Raw genomic sequence first — 20,625 nt, 5'->3', positions numbered from 1 at the left:
ACTTCCTGACGTCAAGAAAGAGGACTCTTCCACAAAATACAATTAAGAGAAATGGCAATAGTTGCCAACTGGAACAGATTAATCAGCTGCTTTTTCGTGCTTGATTGTTAACAAAGTGGCTATTTAAAAAAAAAAAAAAAAAAGAGAAAAACATCAATAAGCACACTTCGCTGAATGACTGTGCTCACTGATATTTCAAGCCTGGCTTTCACACCTAAACTTTGCCATTTTCTCAAATTGTCACCTCTCTCCTTTTTGTTTTTCTCTTTGAAGCAGACTTCTTAATCGAGGTATTGATCATTTGACAAGCTGTTCTGGCCTCACTCTCTCTCTTAGTTTGGGAGGTCAATTGCTTTGCCATTCTCTGCTCACTCAGATCAATTTGAGCTTCAATTCCTCGTGCACTCCTTGAAGACTTCATCGAGAGTTCTGAATTCTCTGCATTAATTTCCCTGGATTTGGGTTTGACCCCTAGCCAGAGGGACAACGGCGGAGGCTTTGACTCACTCTCTCCCTCCTTCCTCTCTGATCCCGTGGCTCCGTCGGCCGGCCCTGAGGCCCCTGACGTGGTCAGCTCGGCCAGGGGTCCGGCCAGGTTGTCGATGCTGCTGGCCGCAGACAGGCAGGAGGGCGTGGAGGCGGGTGAGATGACTGATGCGCTGACCACCGTGGCCTGGGGCTTGAAACAGCTGGGCAGGGCATCGGGGGGCATGGCGTCGATCAGCAGGGTTCTGATGTCATCAGCCTGAGACGGAGAAGACGAGACATGTTGGACTCTTTGAGACTGGGGGCAGGGGGCTCAGTTCAGACACGTCTGAGTGTCCAATAGAGAGGTCTGAGGGTTGTGTAAGGACATGTAACAAAGTAGGGCGGGTGGAGCTGTGAGGCAAAGCTGTGCCTCGTGTCACGCTGCCGAGGCGCTCACTGACATCCCGTAACATCCGCTGAGTGCACAGCGGGGGCTCTCTCCGTCTCTGACACCGTCGCGCTATCCGCTGCACTGCCCTGGCCAAGCTCTCAAATACCTCTCCCTTTCTCATCCTCTGCTCCTTTCTCACCTACAAACACAGCCGTCCGAGACAGAGCTGAGTCAAATGCTGATCTCGACATCCACACAGGCATTAGCCAGATTCTGGGGACAACGAGGAGAGGTCACTTCAGGCCTGCGCTGTAACAAACGGCCTATCTTACCTGCACCTGTCACACCATTTTCAGCTGCTGTCAGTGAGGCACAAGTGAGAGGTTAAATCAAGTGGCATTCTCTTCTCAGTCTTCTGTTTTCAAATGCTATCAGAGGGGAGCATTTGTGAGCCAGTCAGCTTTTGCTGAGGGAAGGAATACTCGCCTCTCTTTGCATCAACTTTTTTCTTTCAATAACTTCTTTAAATTCATGTATATGAAGTTGTCAGATTGTAATGCGATGGAGGGTGATAGAGGGCTTTGTTTCAGCAGTCTCCTTCTGTCTGTATGCATCCTGGCAAGGTTAAAGGCATGAGTACTGTGCCAGGATCGGGTGCTGCATATGAGTGTACACACTGATGCACATGCTGTGTCCAAGTCAAAATGTGAGGTCTATGGGCATGCTGTCAGTCTTGTGCTGAGGCTCTGTGTAAGTGTGAAAACCACAGGCAGTCTGTGCATGTATCATAGCTGTCTTACGTGAGGGTGTGGTTGTGAGAACTCTCTTGTGGGTGGGTGTGAACACCGTGGCCAGTAGGAGTGAGTCCGAAGGCTGCGTGTGTGTATGTATGTATCCCAGCTTGGTAGAGAGGATGCCTCGTTTTACGGGTCTGTGTGAGAGCGTAAGCGCTGTGCCGAGGTGGACGCGAGGTCTGGGGGAGCGGGTGCGTGTATCACGGCTGCTTTGTGCGCAGGTGTGCATACCGTGGCCAGGTCGAGCGGCGTCTGGCCCTCCTGGTTCTTCATGGTGGGGTCGGCTCCGTGGGCCAGCAGCAGGGCGCACAGCTGGGTGCGGCCCTTCTGCGCCGCCTCGTGGAGCGGGGTGAAGGCCCACTTGTCCGTGGCGTTGACACAGGTGCTGTACTTTATTAGGAGAGCGGCGATGTCCACGTGCTGGGGGACAGACATAGGGGTGTCACTAACGTGCAAACGGCATGGAGTCGATTTCCACACCATTCTAACTCTGAATCCCTGGGCAATCAAAAACGCACCTCTGAATTTCCTTGTCTGAGGATAAAGAAAAACGCTGCTTGCGTTAGCGTGTTACTTGTGAGTTCTACAAACACTCTAAATTTGGAGTTGATGTTGAGAGACAGAGAGGTGTTAGACAGAATGATGCCACTGTCATATTAACCAGAGGTACGAATTCTGCCAGCTAATATATACCACACTTGTCCCAAAGGCCAAATCAGTTTGGACCTCCCTGAACACCACCCAACAGATGCAGCTAAAGCTTGGTGTCACAACAGCCTTAGACTGACATTCAGGTGGCGTTTCCAAGTTATCATTTGTGCCTTTATGCAATGAAATGAATTATAAAAGCTATACAGCTGAAAGCTGGCCGTTTCATCTGCCGACAGCAACCAGGAGCCAACAGCGGCGGAACAAAATGGCTTTGTTCCGCTGGGGATGGCGGCGAATATGTCGGCCAGGGTTTCCTGGTCTCACCGTTCTCATGTGCGCTCTGAAATTCGTCAGGCACCTGTGAGCTGCTTGGATCAATTGAGTAACCCCTGTTGTCAAATGAGGACCCACTGCACTGTGATGTAGTGTGACGCGCAGTGCGAAATATAGCCACTGGCTGTGAGAGTGTGAGGATGGATTGCATCTGTTTTGCTTCAGCGCTTGTGAGTGAGAAGGTTATTGCAGTGAGATGAGCCAAGCATATATGACTCCGAACAGGGCTGCAGGAAGCGGAAGAAGCTCTGAAGAAAGCTACACAGATGGTTTTTCTACAACTGACACAAAAATAATGGAAAACAAACTGACAGTACTAAAACGGCAACCTAAAAACATAAGCTCAACACAGGAGCTCAATTACTGCAGTGGAGAAGGGAGAACGGGCTCCAAAGCAGACTGAGTTCCAATCCACATTCCAAACGACCTGACCCCTCCAGTCAGCTGTCCCGATCTGGCCTGCGCTGAGCTGTGCTGCTTTCCCCAGGCAGAACCCCTGTGTTCGCTGTAGCAGGCAGCTCTCAAGCAGACTGGCTGCGTCTCAACAACGGAGCAGCGCAGTCAAGGTCAGCGTGGCGCTGCCAGCGATCGGCGGCCTCGCGAGGCCGGCGTCTCTGTGCCGTGGCCAATTGCTGGGGCGGGCGGGGAGTCCAGCCACGCCAGGGACTCAGGAGCGCAGCCAAGGGCCCGGGACCACAGGCCGCTTGGGCTCTGTTGTGCGGCCAGGCGCATGCCATCCCCCCCCCCTCACCCCCCCCCCCCCGAGTTTTAAAGGGCTGCGGCGTGTCCCGCCAGCGCCTCGTAAAAAGAGGCCCGTAAAACGATGGCACAAACAGGCCCTCGCACCGCTCGTTAGCTTAACGAGCTTCAGCTAAATGAAGCAAAATCCCTTTTGTCAGAAGACATTTGTCTCTCTGTTATGCAGTTCAAGTATCTCCCTCGCCGTATTTTCCAGAAAGCAATGTAACATGACTGCAGTAGCTTCCTGCATTGGGGTCACCAAGGAAGGAGAGGCAAACAGATTATGGGGCCGCCTCTCTGGATATAAACTATAAGCTGCAGACAGTTATGGGCTCATCTTGGTAGGACTGTCAAACCACAGTGTTTCCCACAGATGTCACAATATATTGTGACACATCATGTGCATGGTGTCACAGTGGGAGAAAGGGAAAATCAGCACTGTTTAAGCTCATGATGCAGGAGAGGATGTACTCATTGGCTCACTCCTCTGCAGAAACACTACACAAGCTCTGAGTCTCCTCCAGATCCACTGCTGGGGGCGACGACGGCTCCAGGAAATGTCGCGTCTGTGCCTGGATTTAATATTTGCTCTGATACACACAGATAATTACCCAGCCTTGCATCTGCTCCATAAGCTGTACTTACAGATATCTTCCCCCTCACCGGCTCAAGGGCTCACTTTGCAAGAACGTTTGTGCAACGTATTACCTGCCGTGGCTGAAGCCTCATTCAGATACATTATTTATTTGCTCAGTAGAAACCATTAACCAGGCTGTACCATCGATGCTACCCCCTGTATTAGGAATAATGCTGTCTCCCAGAGGTCCCTCCACACTCACCCCATAGGAGGCAGCGTTGTGGAGTGGGATGAGCCCTCCTTTGTCCTGTGCGTTGACGTCGGCGCCGTGTTCCAGGAGGTATTCGGCCACTTCCAGATTGTTGTAGCCAGCTGAAGGGGGTGGAGAAGTGAGAGAGGCACTGTGAGCGAGAGGATGTTGACAGGGGCAATGGAGGGGGGTGACATCAGACCCCATCCACTTCCATCAGTTTGATTCCGGGCCCAGGCACTGCGGAGCTGGCATTAATTATGGCTGTCTCCCTCTGAGTGCTTTCAGTGATTGTCCACGCCTCAGCCTCAGCCGTTATCTGCCCCGCTCCCCCCCCCCTCCACTCCCCCCTGAGCTCCCTCAAGAGTCCCGAACCCTTTAATCATGACATTATAACACTACGGCGCGGCGCGGGCACCCGCAGGACTGCCGGCTTCAAGGGCCCCGCTAATTAACGCGATCGTTATCACGCCACGTGTTAGCATGAGCGTGAGCGCGACGCCAATGTGAGGGGATGTTCCCGCGCCCTGAGCCGTGCAAACGAGGCGGGGCCCATATCCGCTCAACAGTGACCTGTATGGAGCTCTGTGCGCTCTGCAGAATTTTTGGATCGGCTTCATCAATGAACACTAATCTCTATTATATAGTGCCTTTCATGGATCTCATAGCATTAAGTGGGGGGTAGTGTGGGCAACTCAGCTTGAGCACCACTAGTGTAAAGCACCCTGATGTGACACCCTTGGCAGCCATTTTGTGACAGCACACTCACCATACATCATCTGAGGTAGAGAGGGAGGGATTTATTCAACCAATAGAAGTGGGTGATGCATTTCAGGCAGACCAGACAATGTGTTTAGTGAATTAGGACATCAGGACATGTCTCATCTCAAATGCAGAATGTCTTACAGCTCAGTGTCCCCATCACTGCACTGCACAGCTGGATTTACCATAGGAAAGACTGCCCCCTGCTGACACACACCACATCCAGCCACCACCTGTTTTTTTCTTTTTTTTTTTTCTTTCTTTACTAGGGAGCTATCCCTTCTAAGCACTAACCAAAGCCAGCCCAATCAGCTTCTGTTGTCAACCAGGAGGCTGCCGTTGGCTGGGAATGACAGTGACTCATGGTCAATGACCAGGACCTTCACGACTCCACGCAAAAGCAGTGCTGGAAATGAAAGCAAGCACCCTCCAAAACACATTCATATCACCAGGTACCAATGAACTATACCAGACTGTTTTTGTGTACATATAACAATAAGCAGGAGTGTGCTCCTGCTGAACAGCCGTGGCTGTCATGCCTTGGCATACCACAGGGATTATCCATTTTTCATGGGCAGCAGCTTTGGCAACACTGAGGAGCAACAGCAAATGTATTATGCGGTGATTAAGCCTCAATGGATGTGCCCAGGCCACACGCCTTCTATTGCGCAACTAAAGGATCAGGTGGAATTAGAATCAGGATCCTTCCATCCCTGTAGAGTGCAGAGATGCGATTCCCTAACTGCCCCATTTGTTATAATTGAGACAGGCACAACTGACTGTGAATGGTCTCCGGCCAGACATTTGGGGTTAATTGTCTCTCACCTGCAGAGTCTTCACCAAACAAACATTGCTTTTACTGAGCCGGGTCACCGTGATTACTGTTGTCACGGCCCATTCCCCTCCTGTAATATTCTCTCCTCTACCCTGGTGCGGTGGTTTGGCCCACGACAGCGACGCTATCGCCCATCTGCTGCTCCCAGCGCCTCCGCCGCGCTACGCTCCGGAGCTTAGGCCATCTGTTCGGTGACTTTGGAGTGACACTGACATTGGTGCGGCCTTTTGGATCTCCCAGAACTGCGAGCAGCCCGGCCCAACTCTGGCAAGGCCTTTCTCGGACTGATGGAATTGCCAATTGCCACTGGCGCGACTTTTCTGAACTCCCGAAACTGCAAGGCGCCCTTGCCGACACTGGCACGGCCTTTCTGAACTAACAAAATTGCGAGTCTCCTTCCCTGACCTCCTGAAACTGCAAGTCACCTCTTGCTGAAAGTGCCATCATCACACTACACTCCTAAAAGAGTTAATTGCTCTCGCTGGCACAGCCTTCTGGAAGTCCTGAAACTGTGACCTCTCCCAACATCAGACTTTTAGAGGCTGTTCTGAGTTTTACATTTGCCTGGAATGCTAACGTGAATTTTTATGTCAGGCAAGACCTTATTTCAAATGGAATTCGGCAATAAAGCTCAAGTTTGATTGAGGACGTCCAACTTTACTAGTACCTGGCAAACTGGCAAACCAACTATTGCTCTGGCTGCACTTTTGTTGACTCGTTCAGCTCTTCAAAGAGAGCTGTAACAATGGTACATCTACATATTAACAAGGAGCTGCTTAAATACTAAAAGACAAGGTTTTTTTGCTTGTGTTGTACTCCACTTCACTTGCAAGTCGCTTTGGATAAAAGCGCCTGCCAAATGAATAAATGTAAGTCATGGTGCCATGAAAGGGCCACTGCTGCCCAAATCCCTTCTGGCCACAAGGGGGCAGAGATGATCCGAGAAGTCTCACCCGCGAGGTGCAGGGGTGTGGAATTGCGTCCCTGCGTGTCCCTGCAGTTGATGTTCTCAGGGCTGCAGAGCTTCTGCACGCGTGCCAGGCAGCCCTTTTTGGCCGCGTCCAGCAAGGCGGCGTCGCCCCTCAGCAGGTCCTGGATGTCCGTGTCCCCCTCCTTCACCATGTCCAGCGGCGTGTTCCCATCCCGGTTCTTCTTGGTGGGGTCTGCCCCATGCTGAAAACAATGGCAACGGGCGTTCGAGACATGGAAGCCATCTTCACCACTGTCATACTCAACAGGTAAATGCCCCCAGGGACAAGCACCATGTTGCAGATTACAGTACAGCGTACAGAAAAGATCAAGAACAAGAGCCTCCAACAGCACCTCGGGTAACAGGGCACACTTTTCCCAGGCGCAGTCAAAAAGCCCTAAATTTGGATCTTCTATCTTAGAAACAAAACTGTGACCTGAGGTACAATGGTTACAAGTCACTCCTGTGCCCGTGTGAACTTGCTGTTCATAACCACTGTTTATCATTTGATTAGACTTAAGAACAATGAATGTCCAATGTCACAAAAGCCCCTGTCCAGGATTCCCCTAAGAGCGGAACTTCTACAACCAGCACAATATTGCTAGGATCGAACCCATTGTAAAAATGTCTTCTGTTTCCGACAGTAACCGACACAGGATTAAAAAAAACTGCTGAAGCGAACTTTTCAAGCTGGGTAACATAAAGGCAGAATGAGTGTGTGCGCTGGGAGCTGTACCTTGAGCAGAAGCTTGCAGATCTCGTATTTGCCTTTGGCTGCAGCCTCGTGCAGCGGGGTGAACTTCCACAGGTCTGCCACGTTGACTGACGCCCCATGTCTGACCAGTAGCTCAGCCACCTCGTAGTGGCCGTAGGAGCAGGCGTTGTGTAGGGGGACCAGACCACTGTCGAGAGACAGGTCAGGGAGGGACCAAGAAGCAGAGAGAGAAAGGGGGGGGATGGAGAAATGTAACGAAACAAGAAAGAGTGGGAGACAGAAAGAGAGACACGCAGAGAGGGTTGGTTGGGATTGTGTATGGACTGTGAAAATTATCCCCCTGAATCACTGTTTGGAACTTGATAATATGATAATATTAATCATCACCATAACGAGAACGGCAATGACAATGATGATGTAAGTAAGGAAACAAACCACGTTTTCCTTGTATTCTATTCAGTGTTCTAAGTAGATGGCAAACAGGGAACAGAAAGAGAGGATGAGACAGAAAGGAGAGGTTTAGATTCAAATCCTCGATTCTCTTGGGCTTTCCTCGCTTCATATCTTGAGCTTATAAAGCGCACACTCATTTCATTACTGCAGTGAGAACTGAACAGCACTAGAATGACACAAGTTGGAGAGGGAGGAGGAGTGAGAGGAGAAGTAAGAGGAGGAAAGAGAGGAGGAAGAGGAGAGAGCCGGCGGGCCAGGACTCACCCCTTGTCTTTGGCATGGACATCAGCCCCGTGGTGTAGCAGGTACTCCACCACGGCCACGCGGTTGTAGCCAGCGGCGAAGTGCAGAGGCGTCGAGTGGCGTCCCTCCAAGTCGCGGCAGTTCACGTTCTGGGGGGAGCAGAGTTGCTGTCGAGCGGAAACAGCAAGGGGGGGGGGGGGGGGGGGGGGGGGGTGAGAGAGTCGCTTTGTGCGCGCGGAGACCTGTCAGCTTCGACACAGGCCGCCACGACGCATCCACTGGCCTTATTACTGCTGTCTACGCCTAACTGTCTCGCTGCATCCGTCACTCCCGCCTTACGGGACCGGACTGCTCCAGTCTGCAGACAGAAGGGCTGGCTCTGCGATTCTCTTCCAGCGATTTGTGCATGCATCACGGGGCTGCAACACCAGCTGAGGTGACACTGAACTGACACTCCCACTGTGAGGGACAGGAGTCCTTAAAAGTCAACCAGGACGTGACTTTCAGCTCAGTGCTTCCCCTTGGGAATGCTGTTAAACTGGAGCTCTCCCATGTGTACGCGCGCCGCGCTAACTGGAGCTTCCCCACATGTATGCGCACCAAAACAAAACTGAAGTTGCACCTGTTCGTCGATGCGAAGGCTTCCTTGATACAAAAGATGACAGATGTAACTAAAATTAAAAATTAAGATCAACAGATTTCTTTATGCGCTGAAGGAGGACTCGGGAGAAATAACACCGTACCCCTCCTATTTGCGTAACGAGAAACAACTAAGGGCTTCTGTTACAGGCTAAAGATGATCCCGGCTAGAATAAGGCAGGAAAAAAAAATGCACTGACAGACTCAACCTCTTAATCGAGCTCCACCACACTGTGTCTGTCAGGGCAGGCTGTGTGCAGTGAGAGCACAGGAGCCAGCCGGTGACAGCTGACAGTTGATGTGACAGAGGAGCCGCTGCTCTTACCTTCACAGTGTCCAGGTCTCCAGCTTTAGCTGCTTCCAGAAGCCTGTAGTCTACATCCGAGTTCCTCACGGGAATGTTTTCTGAGGGACAGGGCGAAAGCTTATTCGGAGCCTTAATGCTGTTTGCATGCAAGCGTGACATAATAGACTGTGATGGTAAAAATCAAGTAAAGTTCAGATTATAGTCCTGATCCTCCCACACACACTGACTACACTTATTAATTGCTAAATACCGATACCGAAGGGCTAGCCGAAACATCATGCAAACAAGCAACTATAATCAACGAGGCAAACACAAGCAGTGACTGAGAGCTGAACTTTCGAGAAGTCCATATACACAACGCACACATGCACACAGGTATATCGAGAGAAACAAAGACAGAGGGACAAAGATAAACACACACACACACACACACACACACACACACACACACAGTCACACACAGTCACACACAGTCACACACAGTCACACACAGTCACACACACACACACACGGTACCATTAAGGATCTGCTGCACGGCCTCATTGCCCATCTGTGCGGCGGTGAAGCCCTGCAGGGAGATGATTGACGGGTCGGCCCCGTAGCTCAGCAGCAGCCTGCAGGTCTGTAGGTGCCCAGCCAGAGCGGCCCGGTGCAGTGCTGTCTGACCCAGGGTGTCCAGGGCGTTCATCTGGAGGAGGAGGAGCAGGATGGAAAGACGAGAGGGGGACGCGTCAGCCAAAATCATACCAAAAACTGGCTCCTTATTTCATTAGCTATCACTTCTGGATAACTACAAGGAGGATTCATTTTCTCTATTTATTCCATTCTTCTCCAATTAAAGATATTTTTCTCACTTGTACTCTCAAGAAAAAATATCTTACACTAAGAAGAATCTTATTTATAAAATGAATGCCACATAAAATGAGTTCATCACCAGATGAATGACATGCATTCCTGGTTTGTTCTGATTATGTGACTGCCTGTCTACTTTGTTCTGAGGAACTTCTGATGGGTTGATAAGTGACCAAATCACCAGCTGTGTTGAGATTACCCTGAGCTAACGTAAACACCCCAGAGCCTGTTCCAAGCACAGATCTCACATGTCCTTCAAAGCAACTTAAGCACCGCTTCCAGGAAGGTGCCTGGCATGTTGGCATAGAGATTCAGGGTCTCTGGTACATCTCAAACAGACAGCTGTGTGTGGTATGAGCAGAGGAAGTCATTACTGAAATGGAAATGGGAGGACATTTTCCCCGCTGATTGGATGAGACACAATGAGGGGGCCCGCTGTCAAAATTTGAAACCGACTATCTGGACGAGGATACTAGAGGTTAGTTTGGGGTCACCGCTGAAGCCGCGACACCCCGGCGTGCTCATTATTCCTGCTCCTCTACCTCCTATTCTGCTCATGAGGAGAGGTGCTGAGAGGAGTACAAGTCTGCACCCTCTTCTTTTTAAGGTGACATTTACTCTGTCTTTTAAAAAAGATTACTAAAGCTAAATTACTAAAAGATTTCTAAATTCAATAATACTATTACACGGTTCAAGCCAATTGTCACTGAGTCTACCGCAGCTCGGTGGCTCAGCATTAAACCATGTGACGCCTTCAAGTCTCTGTCTTGTCAATTTCTGAGAGATTTCCCTGGTTTGTTACATCAAATCCTCAGTAAAATGACAGCGACTATATCCTATGGGTAACTCATAGATTCAAAAGTTTTATCAAAACGGCGTCAAAGTTTCAGAAGTTCTGGGCAAGTAGGATGGGGTATTCAGCTAAAAGCCTGGGGGGAGCCGATGTTGGAGAGGAGAACAGGTGTTCCATTCTGAAAGCCCGAATCCACACCAATTCAAAGCTATCGGCTCAAAGCGTAATTTTCTCTGGCGGCATTGTGAGAGCTCCCACCCACATCGAACCGACAGGTCTACGTTTCTATTTTGGGACTGCTGGAGGAACCATGGTGGCTGTCTTGGGGAAGTTGTTCCTTCCGCCGTTCGATTAAAAGAAGATGCACCGGGGAGGGTAAGTGGGAGCCGTGCATCACTAGGGAGCGCTTGACCGGAAGCTCCTATCTTATCTCAATCTTGCGTCTCCCATCTTGGGCACAACGGCATTCTGGGAAACAAATGATCTGCGAGACAAACTGAGCAAGATGCAGTCCTCAGTGGTCCAGGTGCTGGGAGTGCACTGGCAAGTACTGACTGTTTAATCAATCAATCAATTCTTATCTAACAGAGCCCCCTGAAAGAGCCATTCTGTTTAAAGTACAAATTGATCGCACATTCTTTTCCCCTCCGTCATTGTTAAAGCAATACTATTAAAGATTTAGCTCTTTAATGGGCTCCAACTTCAGAAAACTGTCTGACAGACAGAAATCCTTTTTTTTCAGTCAGAGAAGAAAGGGACAAATCACACTCTGATCCAATTCCTCCAGATTTATTTGAATCAATGTTCGGGCAAGCAGCACCTTCCTTTTCAGAAACCAAGCTCATGCACGTCCCTCAAGAAGGCCAATATGAATATGCAGGGGAGCCGATTTTTTTTGGAAACACATAATATGCCACTCTATACATCCACACACTAATTTACTTAATGAATATATAAACAAATGAGTGTGATCATGAATATGCACAGCATGCATTATGGAGATTACAAGGATGATACTGCCTTTGACAAAACGAAGCGCATACCTTTGCCCCGTGCTTCTGCAGGACCTCCATGATGTCATTGTGCGCCCTCTCTGCGGCAACGTGAAGAGGGGTCATGAAGCTGCGCGGAGAGAAGAGAAAAGGGGGGGGCGGGGGGGCGAAAGGGAAAGACAAAAGAGGGTGAGAGAGGACAAGTGTCCAGAGGGAAAAGGAAAAGGAAAGACAGAGGATACAGAGAAAACAGATGAGAAGAAAGATGGAAAATGTGGGAAGTGGAGGAGAGGCGGGGGGGAGCATATTTGTGTCAGCACTTTCAGTGACGTTTCGGGTAACGGAGGGTGACTGGAGTGACAGGGGTTTGTGAAGAGCGACACGGGACCACAGGCGGGGACTCACTCTTTGTTCTTCTCATTGACATTGGCCCCTTTGCGTAGTAACAGCTCCGTCACCTGCTTGCGTTTGGGGTGTGGGGAGGCCACTGCACAGTGCTGCAATAAGAGATTCGCATTCTGTAACTACAGTGTAAAACCAATGCCGCCACTAGTAGCATATCAATCAGCAATTTCCATTCCACTGGCATTGTTCAAAACATAACTGAAGCTGCTCAAAGTGTCAACCATACACCAGACCTAGTTGTCCCAAAGAGCCTTACCAACCAGTACCTGGAAGGCCTCCCACAATTCAAATGTGCCTCCCTGCCCTGGTATCACCACAAATACTCTATTCATTACAGCAGATCTTTAGCTCCTGCATTCCTCCATTCATCTTCCATCTAGAAGTTTCCAGTGCTGTCAGTGTTCTAATGCTCCCGTGGATGTACCGTTTTAAACAATGCTGTTTGTATAGTCATATTCATAGTGAATGTTCACAACCAGCCAGTAAATAGCTTCATCGATGGCAGGAAGCAACAAAACTGGTCATAATAAATAGAATTAATAAATCTGGACATGATAAATAGAAAATTTGTCATATCACAATGTACAGTATAGAAAAGCAGAGTTATAAATGTGATATCTAACTGACAATGACACAAAGAGTAATGGTGACAATAATTTGCATATTAAGGTTGTTACTATCATTATGAATCCATATCTGTCGCTTTCTGATTATCTGAGGCCCAGGCTCCTTTTACGTGGGCCGCTGCACATGAATGTGTCAGGGGTTCTCACCAGTGCTGTCTCGTGGGTCTGGGGGTGTTTGAAGTTGATGATCTCCAGAGCGAGGGTTTTCTTCACCTTCGCCATGTCCGCCTCCCGCGCCGCCTGGAGCAGGGAGTGACCCTTAAACTCGTCTGGGTGTCGAAGACAAGAACAAACAACGGGTCAAGACCCCACGGATCGCTGGGAGAATTTTGGGGCAGTAACCTGACTGTTCCGTCATCCCTGAGATCAGTGGGTTGTGAGTTGTGAGCACCTCTCAGCCTAATAATTATTTCTATTAGCACCTACTTGCACAGCCAACACTAAATTCTTGAATTCAAAATTTATATCTGCGTATATAGCTGAGTATTTATCTGAAGCAGCTCAGGTAATGCGGCTTCAGGGATATAGCTACAAGGATACAAACTGCAGCAACCGCAGGCGTCCCACTACCGATTTGAACAAGCCGACTTCACTAAACACTTCACCACACGGAGGCCCATAATGGAGGCCAGCTGGGGTAATGACTCTGTGATGGACTGCCATTCTGTCGAGCGGCGCGCCTCTGCATCTAAGCTGCTTTCCACTGCCGAGAGATGTGGATGAACCCTGACCCCCGTGAGCTGTTAAAGCTTGGACCCGGGCCATTAGCGCAGAGCCAAATCCCAGCGTTTTCTCCTCGTCATCCTGACAATCAATAATCAACGGCACTATGGCAACCAAAGTGACATCCTTCATTCAATATTTAAATGACAGCTCCAAGCATTCGACATTGTAAAAATAACCCCTCAGAAGGGTATTAGCATCGAGCTTCAAAGAACAGAATTCCACAGGGAGCACAACACTGTATCAAATTCCAAATTCCATCTTAATAACTTTTGTGAAATAACCAATCAGTACCTTTCCAGCCTGCTGCCACAGCAACACTAACAAGGGAAAAACAAGACAGAATGCAGAGAAAATAGCCCACGCTGACATTTCCTTCTAAAGCCCACAAAGATTTCAACTGACAATTACGTCCTCCTCAACAAGATGCACACATGCGCGTCTCAAACCAGTGAACACAATTTTTTTCTGCCGGAAAAGTAACTTTCCATCCCAAGAAGCATCAGCCATGCACTTGTCTCTGCAGCAATCTGCGCAGAGAGCTCCAGACAGACTTTGCTGAAGAGATTTGTTCAGAGGTTTGCTGCCAACCTCATCACTTCACCACGGCCCTCGCAAGGGAGGCCTCTCTGGGTTTTAAATATTTGATGCCACAGAAGTCGTATCATACGCTGAGAGCTATCAGCCACAGCGTACAGTGTAATCGGTTCCCGCAGTGTGCTTAACACACACTGACAGACTCCACCAATTCTGTGCGCTTCGCTAGACAATCGGAGCAGATTAAAGGCAAGGTGGGGATCTCAGCTGAACTTTCACTGTCAGTCGTGACTGTAGTTTTATGCTTCTGTGTCTCTTTGTTGCAGTCTGGGTCAGTGTCCGTGTCTGTGGCCTGTCTTGGTCAATACTTGGGTGAACCTGGTCTTATCAGCGTGCGCCCCCCTGTTGAGGTTCCTGTGACAGGGCACCTGTCTGTGGGTCCGCCAGCATACTCACAGGTGAGCCGCTCCTTGAGCTCCGGGGTGGGCGCCATGTCGACGGCGCTCTTGCCGTGGCAGTTGACGAGCGTGGGGTCGGCGCCGTGGCTCAGCAGCAGGGAGCACACCTCCACGCGGTTCTTGGACGCGGCCTCGTGCAGCGGCGTGAACTGCCACAGGTCCATGGCGTTGACGCAGGCGCCGTGCTGTGGGGCGGAATAGCCGAGGGGGGTGGGGGGGGCGATTAGGACACGTGGGGCGACGAGAAATACCACTCTTGAACCACCCTCACACCGGCGCCATTAAAGCACCGCTCTGACAACGGGGAAATCAAAACACCACTCACACCCCGGGAGCCAAAACGTCGCTCTCACTCCTGAGCTGTTAAAGCACCACTTTGAAACCAGGGCAATTAAACTACCACGCTCACACCAGGGCAATTCAGAGCCCCCCTCAGAACAAGGCAGTAAAAAACCCTCTCAAAAACGGACAATTAAAACAATAACGGGGAAATTAAACCAGAGGGTCCGTGGACACCATGCTGAGAAATAAACCCGGCTGAAATACTGTATGAAACAGCTGCAGCATTGCACAGCAAAGCCAGAGGCAGCCTGCTGCAGTGTGCTGCTGCTCCTATCAAAGTTAAACTCACAGAGCCCCTGAACGGCCAGCTGTCTTCTGGACTGCCAGTAAACGTACACATCAAAATTACAGCAGCACATTCTGTCTTGAAACAGGCTAGAGGCACACGTTCAGCTAGTGCAGCCGGGAGAAATTCCTCATGTCCAGCATACAGCTTACACATATGTAAGGAATAGCGCATTCACAAATGAAATCAGTTTTTTGTGCTTTTAATCTAATGTGTACAACATATTTGAGGAGATTTAAATTTAAAATTTAAATTCAGACTTAAATGATTTAAAATTACTTTTGAACTTAGATCTGACAAAGTCCAAGATCTCAGTTCTAAATGCAACAATGAAATGTACACCTATGCAAAGCATATCTGCATTTACTTTTGCTGTTACGTGCCAGAATCAGGTACCTTCTATAACGCCTTTACACTTGTTAATGCATCCAATATATCCAGTAGTGTCTGAGATACTTATTTGCTGCTCTGATCCTGCCCCACTTTACCCATGGCTGGGTGAAATTAAAACCTCTGTGAGCAGATAAACCGTGAAACTCTAAAAGACATCCGCCGATCTGGATGCTATTGTAAGAACTCTGGAGGGCGGAGGCGGCTCGTGCATCGGTGTTTATGGGTCACGGCGGAGCGTTTCATCTGGGGTCGGTCGGGCGGCGTGCCTCGATGCTGCCGTAACGAGACCGCCGCAGGACGCTGCCCTCGGCCGCCGCACAGATGAGAAATCAGCTCCAATTTGGTCCCCAGTCGATAACACATCACACAGCTACGCACAATGGAACAAACACCTATTCTGGGAGCAGAGGACTGCAGACACAGGGAAAAGGCCACCGCAGAGGCGGGGCGGGTGTACGTGCATTGTGGAAAAACAACAAACCCAGACAAAGGAGGAGGGAGTGGTGGTTGTGATGGCAATGGTTACCGAGTAACCCCAGCCATGCCCCCGGAAACCTGCTCAATCCAATTGTGACATTTTTCTTGAACCGCACTCGGAATTGTTTTCCTTTCGGGGACTGCCACAAATAGCGCAGCCTCTCAGTATTACACTCACTATTAAAATGCAGCGCAAACTATGCTTGTGTTTCAGTGCCACTGTGTGACGGCCACTATGCGCATATTAATGAATTTTAGAATGGGCTTGTTCTGTTCAAGAGGAAGCTGGTCAAGGCCTCCTTTGAGACCTCCAAAGGAAAACAAGACAGAGACACATCATTGAAGATGAAACCATCAGCTAGACACGTGTATCCGAGGGCGGGGGGCCTCACCTTGAGCAGCAGCTCCGTGACCTCGTAGTGGCCATACGAACAGGCGTTGTGAAGGGGGACAAGGCCACTGCAGGGAACGGGGAGGACAGGACAGTAATTCACATTATTTGTGGATCACATTATTTAGGACTGGCATTACACTTTTGTCTGAAAGCATGTGTCTTGCTGGGAGGACGTGCCTTGCTCAAGGACACAAAAAGCAGTAGCCCCGTCTTAACGGAACAAGCAGTACTGAGTCTTGCCTGAAGAGAGAACTCCTGCCATGCCCTGACAGTTCACCACCAGCAAAAAAAGCTTTTCAAACTCCCAATTTACGTATTCACTGATAAGTACGGCAGTAAGAGCCATTGTCTTTTCAGATGAAGGAGTGTGATCCATTAATTCTATTCCGATAAGCCAGATAAGCCAAAGAGAGCAGGAGGATTTTTCTTCCACTGCTGCAGCCAGGACCCAGCGAAGTGAAAGGCGAAATCCACCGTTTTCATCTCAGATACACGAAATGGAAGTGTTGTGTGATTGGTAAACAGAACATCTCCAATCGACTGAATCTGATTACAGAGCAGCCCGATAACGCCGCTAGATTTGATTGCACGTTTTATTAAATAAATCTAACCTTAAATCTAGTGGGGGGATATTGCATTAAATATTGAATAATAAGATAAATGCAAGAGCATAATGAGAAGGCTGACATGATTAAGCTGAAACAGTTCTTATCTTAATAACTGCATGCACTTTTAAGCGGGGTGCTACACAGAGAATAGATCAAAGAGGCTAAGTTCACCTGTAGGTCAAACTTCAACAGAGAGCACTGCCTGAACATTGAAATTGCGCTTCCAACTGCGAGTTTCACCTAATCACATTTTTAACAGGCTTTTTCTAAAACTTACACCTTACATAACGGCTCCCTAATAATCGAATCACACAGAGAAAGAGGTAAGTGATTTTTTGATTCAAGTAACTACTTTTGTTGTGTTTTGGTGTGTGACCACACACCGAGGTCAAGAGGACCAAACTGACGTACACCAGTCATGAGCTGATAAGCACATTCAACTTCAGAACACCCCTGTACAGGTGACCTTGACAGAGCAAGACACGTAGCTTTAATGTCAAACAAAGGGATAAAACTAGAATCCAATTAGGCTCACATTTAAATGACATGCAGTACTTTTACTGTTGTGACAATCACATGGTATCATGGCGAGATTTCTAAAATGGGTGGAAATGATTTGTGCTGAGTCAATGACTCATCTGATTCTGAATAAATCACAAAGTTTGCAGTCCAAAACTTATTGATTAGTTCAACTCGAGGTTCTCTCCATAGCACATCACGGACCACCCTCTATGCAGTTTTTGAGGCCTCACCTTCCCAAAACTGACACATGTGCACATGCACGCACACACAGACACACACACACACCTACCCTTTGTCCTTAGCGTGAACATCAGCGCCATGTTGAAGCAAGAGCTGAACAATTCGGACCCGATTATAACCTGCTGCCAGATGGAGTGGGGTGGACTGGAAGAGAGAGAAGAGAAAAGGCCACTTTTAAGACATGGAGAATTGACTAGACATCGCCACACACAGTGCCCCCTAGGGGCCTGGAGCAAGGTGAGAGAAATCAGCCAGCGTTGTTTTTTTTTTTTAATAAGAAGCAGCTGTTGGTATCAATAAGTCTAGAGTGATCCATGAATCAGAAGTCAGTCCTCCATCGTTTCTGCCTGAGAGAGTCCATCTGTGAATGGGTGGCTTAGTCAACCTATTTCTTTCTCATTTGCGTGATAGAGCGCGTAAGAGGCCAAGTAGTTTTCCCTGGTGAAATCACAGCCTCCCCACCAGCACCACTGTAATCTGTTCAGAGCTCACTGACACGAAACCTTCTCCAATCTACACCAGACCCAGAGCTCTCTGAGCTTTCCGAACCTCGCACTGTCACGTTTTCCATTAAAACTACTCAATGAGCCCTAACAATAGTAAATACGTAACCCTGCCAGCAATTATGATTACGCTGTAATTCACAGGCCACGGCCTCACAAACTGTTTTCGTGTCCAAGCATATAATGTTGTAATGGAATTTTTTTGGTTTTATTCTTTTTTTTTCATGCGCGTTTAATGTGTGGTATTACTTGATTTAAGTTTGTCTCATGTCTGAATGGTTCTGGTCAATACAAAAATGAACTAACCACACCGAAAGCAATTAGGACAATCAGAAGTCAAAATTGTATGCCTCCATCAAAAAATCTAATCTGAAATTCTCTCAGGCTTATGCCCAAAAATGATATACTCCAAAGCTTTGTTGAGCTACAGTACTTCTGCAGCTACAAAAATTTGCTTTCGCTTAATGAACCACCTTTAACAACTAAATTTGACAGCATAATCATGTCACGTTATATCCCTCTCTAGGCATCCTCATATGAATATCAGTGTCTGTGGCACTTTTTTTAATCTTCCTGAGCTTCATATGTTGATGATGTAGAGTTAGAGGCACAGAGGCAGCAGCTGATGTGTTTACCTTAAAGCCAACACTTTTAAGTTAAAAAAAAAAAAAAAAAAAAAATGAAAACCAAAAATGAACAGAAACAAAGCTTCATGGCACACAACAGTACTCGACATCTTTAAAGACAGATGAGCAGCTTAGCAACCATCTAATTCACAGACAGGGGGTCAGTTAGCATTCGTGCACCGGACATCAGAGAGACAAAATAAAATGGAGGGGGACGGCATCACAGTTGTGTGTGGAGAGGAATGAGCTCAAATGGTAGCAGGTGAAGGGTGACGGCACGAACAAGGGTGCACTCCACCCGGGGCTCCATCTATTCTGAGTTCTTTCTGTGCTGGATGAAGGAGGGATGCTCGAGCAGACGGGGTATCAATCAACACAGAAACGTGTCAGTGAGAACGCAGCACCTTACACAATTAGAGAGATTGTTTTTTTATATATATATAATTTTTTGGTTGGTTGGTTTTTTTCCCCCCCACATTCTACATCAAAGGTGTGCACGTTGTGTAAATTTTCTGCCCACAAAAATTGAACTGTAAATCACACGTTTATTTTGTCTGACAAGATTGACAAAATGCAGAAACAAGCTTTTTTGCATGCATATGATAAAAATAATAAAAAAAAATAATTAAAAAAACAAGTGAAAAGAAAATAATTAAAAAAAAACTGATTGATTAATTATAAGAAAGAGTGGCTCAAGCTAAGGGGTGGGGGGTGTGGTCACTGAGGTGTTAGAGTATGCAGAAAAAGGGAAGGGGTGGTATACCCACACCCACTGAAATCAGGCAATGTAAAATTTGGATCTCCATAAATGAAGGAGACTCCCACCCATGGCCTGTTCCCCCCACCCCGTCCCACGCCAGCATTTGTTGGTAGATGAGATGTAACCAAAAAGAAAAAAAAAAAAGAGAGACCCAGGTCCATAATGTGCAAGTCAGAGCCAGCTTATTGGTAAATTGAACCAAAAAAAATTCAACAAAAATCACAATAGTGCATCAAACTATGAGCCGTTATTTAAAATAAACTTACCAGCATTTTTTGGGATGTCGACTGATAGACAATGTCGCCAGAATCACAAAAAAGGAAAAAAAGAAAAGAAAAAACAACAACAAAAAGAACACAAAATGATAAAATGATAGCATCATGTTATTATCTCACCAAAATCTTACTACAGCTTTTAATTCATTTTTTATATACATGAAATGTGTGTAAGCAGTTGATACTATAGTTTAATGAAAAAATGAAATTACAGTGATAGATTGATTAGGAGGCCATAAAATCATGCAATCACCACACTGTTACTTCATTTTTTGTTATCTTAATGAAATGTGTTTGAAGAAAAAAGGTAACATTTGTGGATATAGAGTATTAAAACTAAAGAACAAGGCAGTTTACAGTTATCTATAAGGAAGGTTGGTCATTTCTTGCCCAGCTTTCACAGTTTGGGGGAAGCAGGGAAGTGAGATTCAGTGTTGACAGTACCTCTGCACACCCTCATAACTGAAGGGTGAGAGCGCTGAGGTGGATGCTACAAGCTAACATGCATTGTTAACGCTGTGAGCCTTGGAGACTTGTGCTGTTCCAGCTCCGTGGAGGTAATTAGTTCTACATTTCTGAGCTCCCGCGACATGACTGGAGGATAATCCTGCCCGTTCTCAGTGTCTCTCGCATACACACACACACACACACACACACACACACGCTTGCCATGCTGCCGTGGTG

General features: G+C 47.9%; 1 protein-coding gene across 2 annotated transcripts in view; it reads right to left on the bottom strand.

The window, feature by feature from the left end:
* Positions 1-20,625, bottom strand: part of tnksa (tankyrase, TRF1-interacting ankyrin-related ADP-ribose polymerase a) — a 111,782-nt gene that overhangs the window by 7,836 nt on the left and 83,321 nt on the right. The window contains exons 6-20 of one of the 2 annotated variants that reach the window (XM_036528289.1): positions 19,933-19,953; positions 17,827-17,921; positions 16,406-16,472; positions 14,514-14,700; positions 12,945-13,066; positions 12,172-12,263; positions 11,818-11,896; positions 9,646-9,817; positions 9,148-9,227; positions 8,205-8,350; positions 7,509-7,674; positions 6,756-6,975; positions 4,218-4,327; positions 1,885-2,073; positions 508-745 (exon numbers count right to left, since the gene is read on the bottom strand). In XM_036528289.1, coding sequence (XP_036384182.1) covers positions 508-745; positions 1,885-2,073; positions 4,218-4,327; positions 6,756-6,975; positions 7,509-7,674; positions 8,205-8,350; positions 9,148-9,227; positions 9,646-9,817; positions 11,818-11,896; positions 12,172-12,263; positions 12,945-13,066; positions 14,514-14,700; positions 16,406-16,472; positions 17,827-17,921; positions 19,933-19,953 — 1,984 coding nt within the window. The remainder of the gene's footprint in view (positions 1-507; positions 746-1,884; positions 2,074-4,217; positions 4,328-6,755; positions 6,976-7,508; positions 7,675-8,204; positions 8,351-9,147; positions 9,228-9,645; positions 9,818-11,817; positions 11,897-12,171; positions 12,264-12,944; positions 13,067-14,513; positions 14,701-16,405; positions 16,473-17,826; positions 17,922-19,932; positions 19,954-20,625) is intronic. The other variant, XM_036528290.1, reaches the window with a different exon arrangement.

This window comes from Megalops cyprinoides, chromosome 5 (genome assembly GCF_013368585.1).
Source record: "Megalops cyprinoides isolate fMegCyp1 chromosome 5, fMegCyp1.pri, whole genome shotgun sequence".
In the NCBI taxonomy this organism is placed as follows: domain Eukaryota; kingdom Metazoa; phylum Chordata; class Actinopteri; order Elopiformes; family Megalopidae; genus Megalops; species Megalops cyprinoides.
The sequence above is the reverse complement of the archived record's forward strand: the minus strand, read 5'-3'. Positions and strand labels throughout refer to the sequence as shown.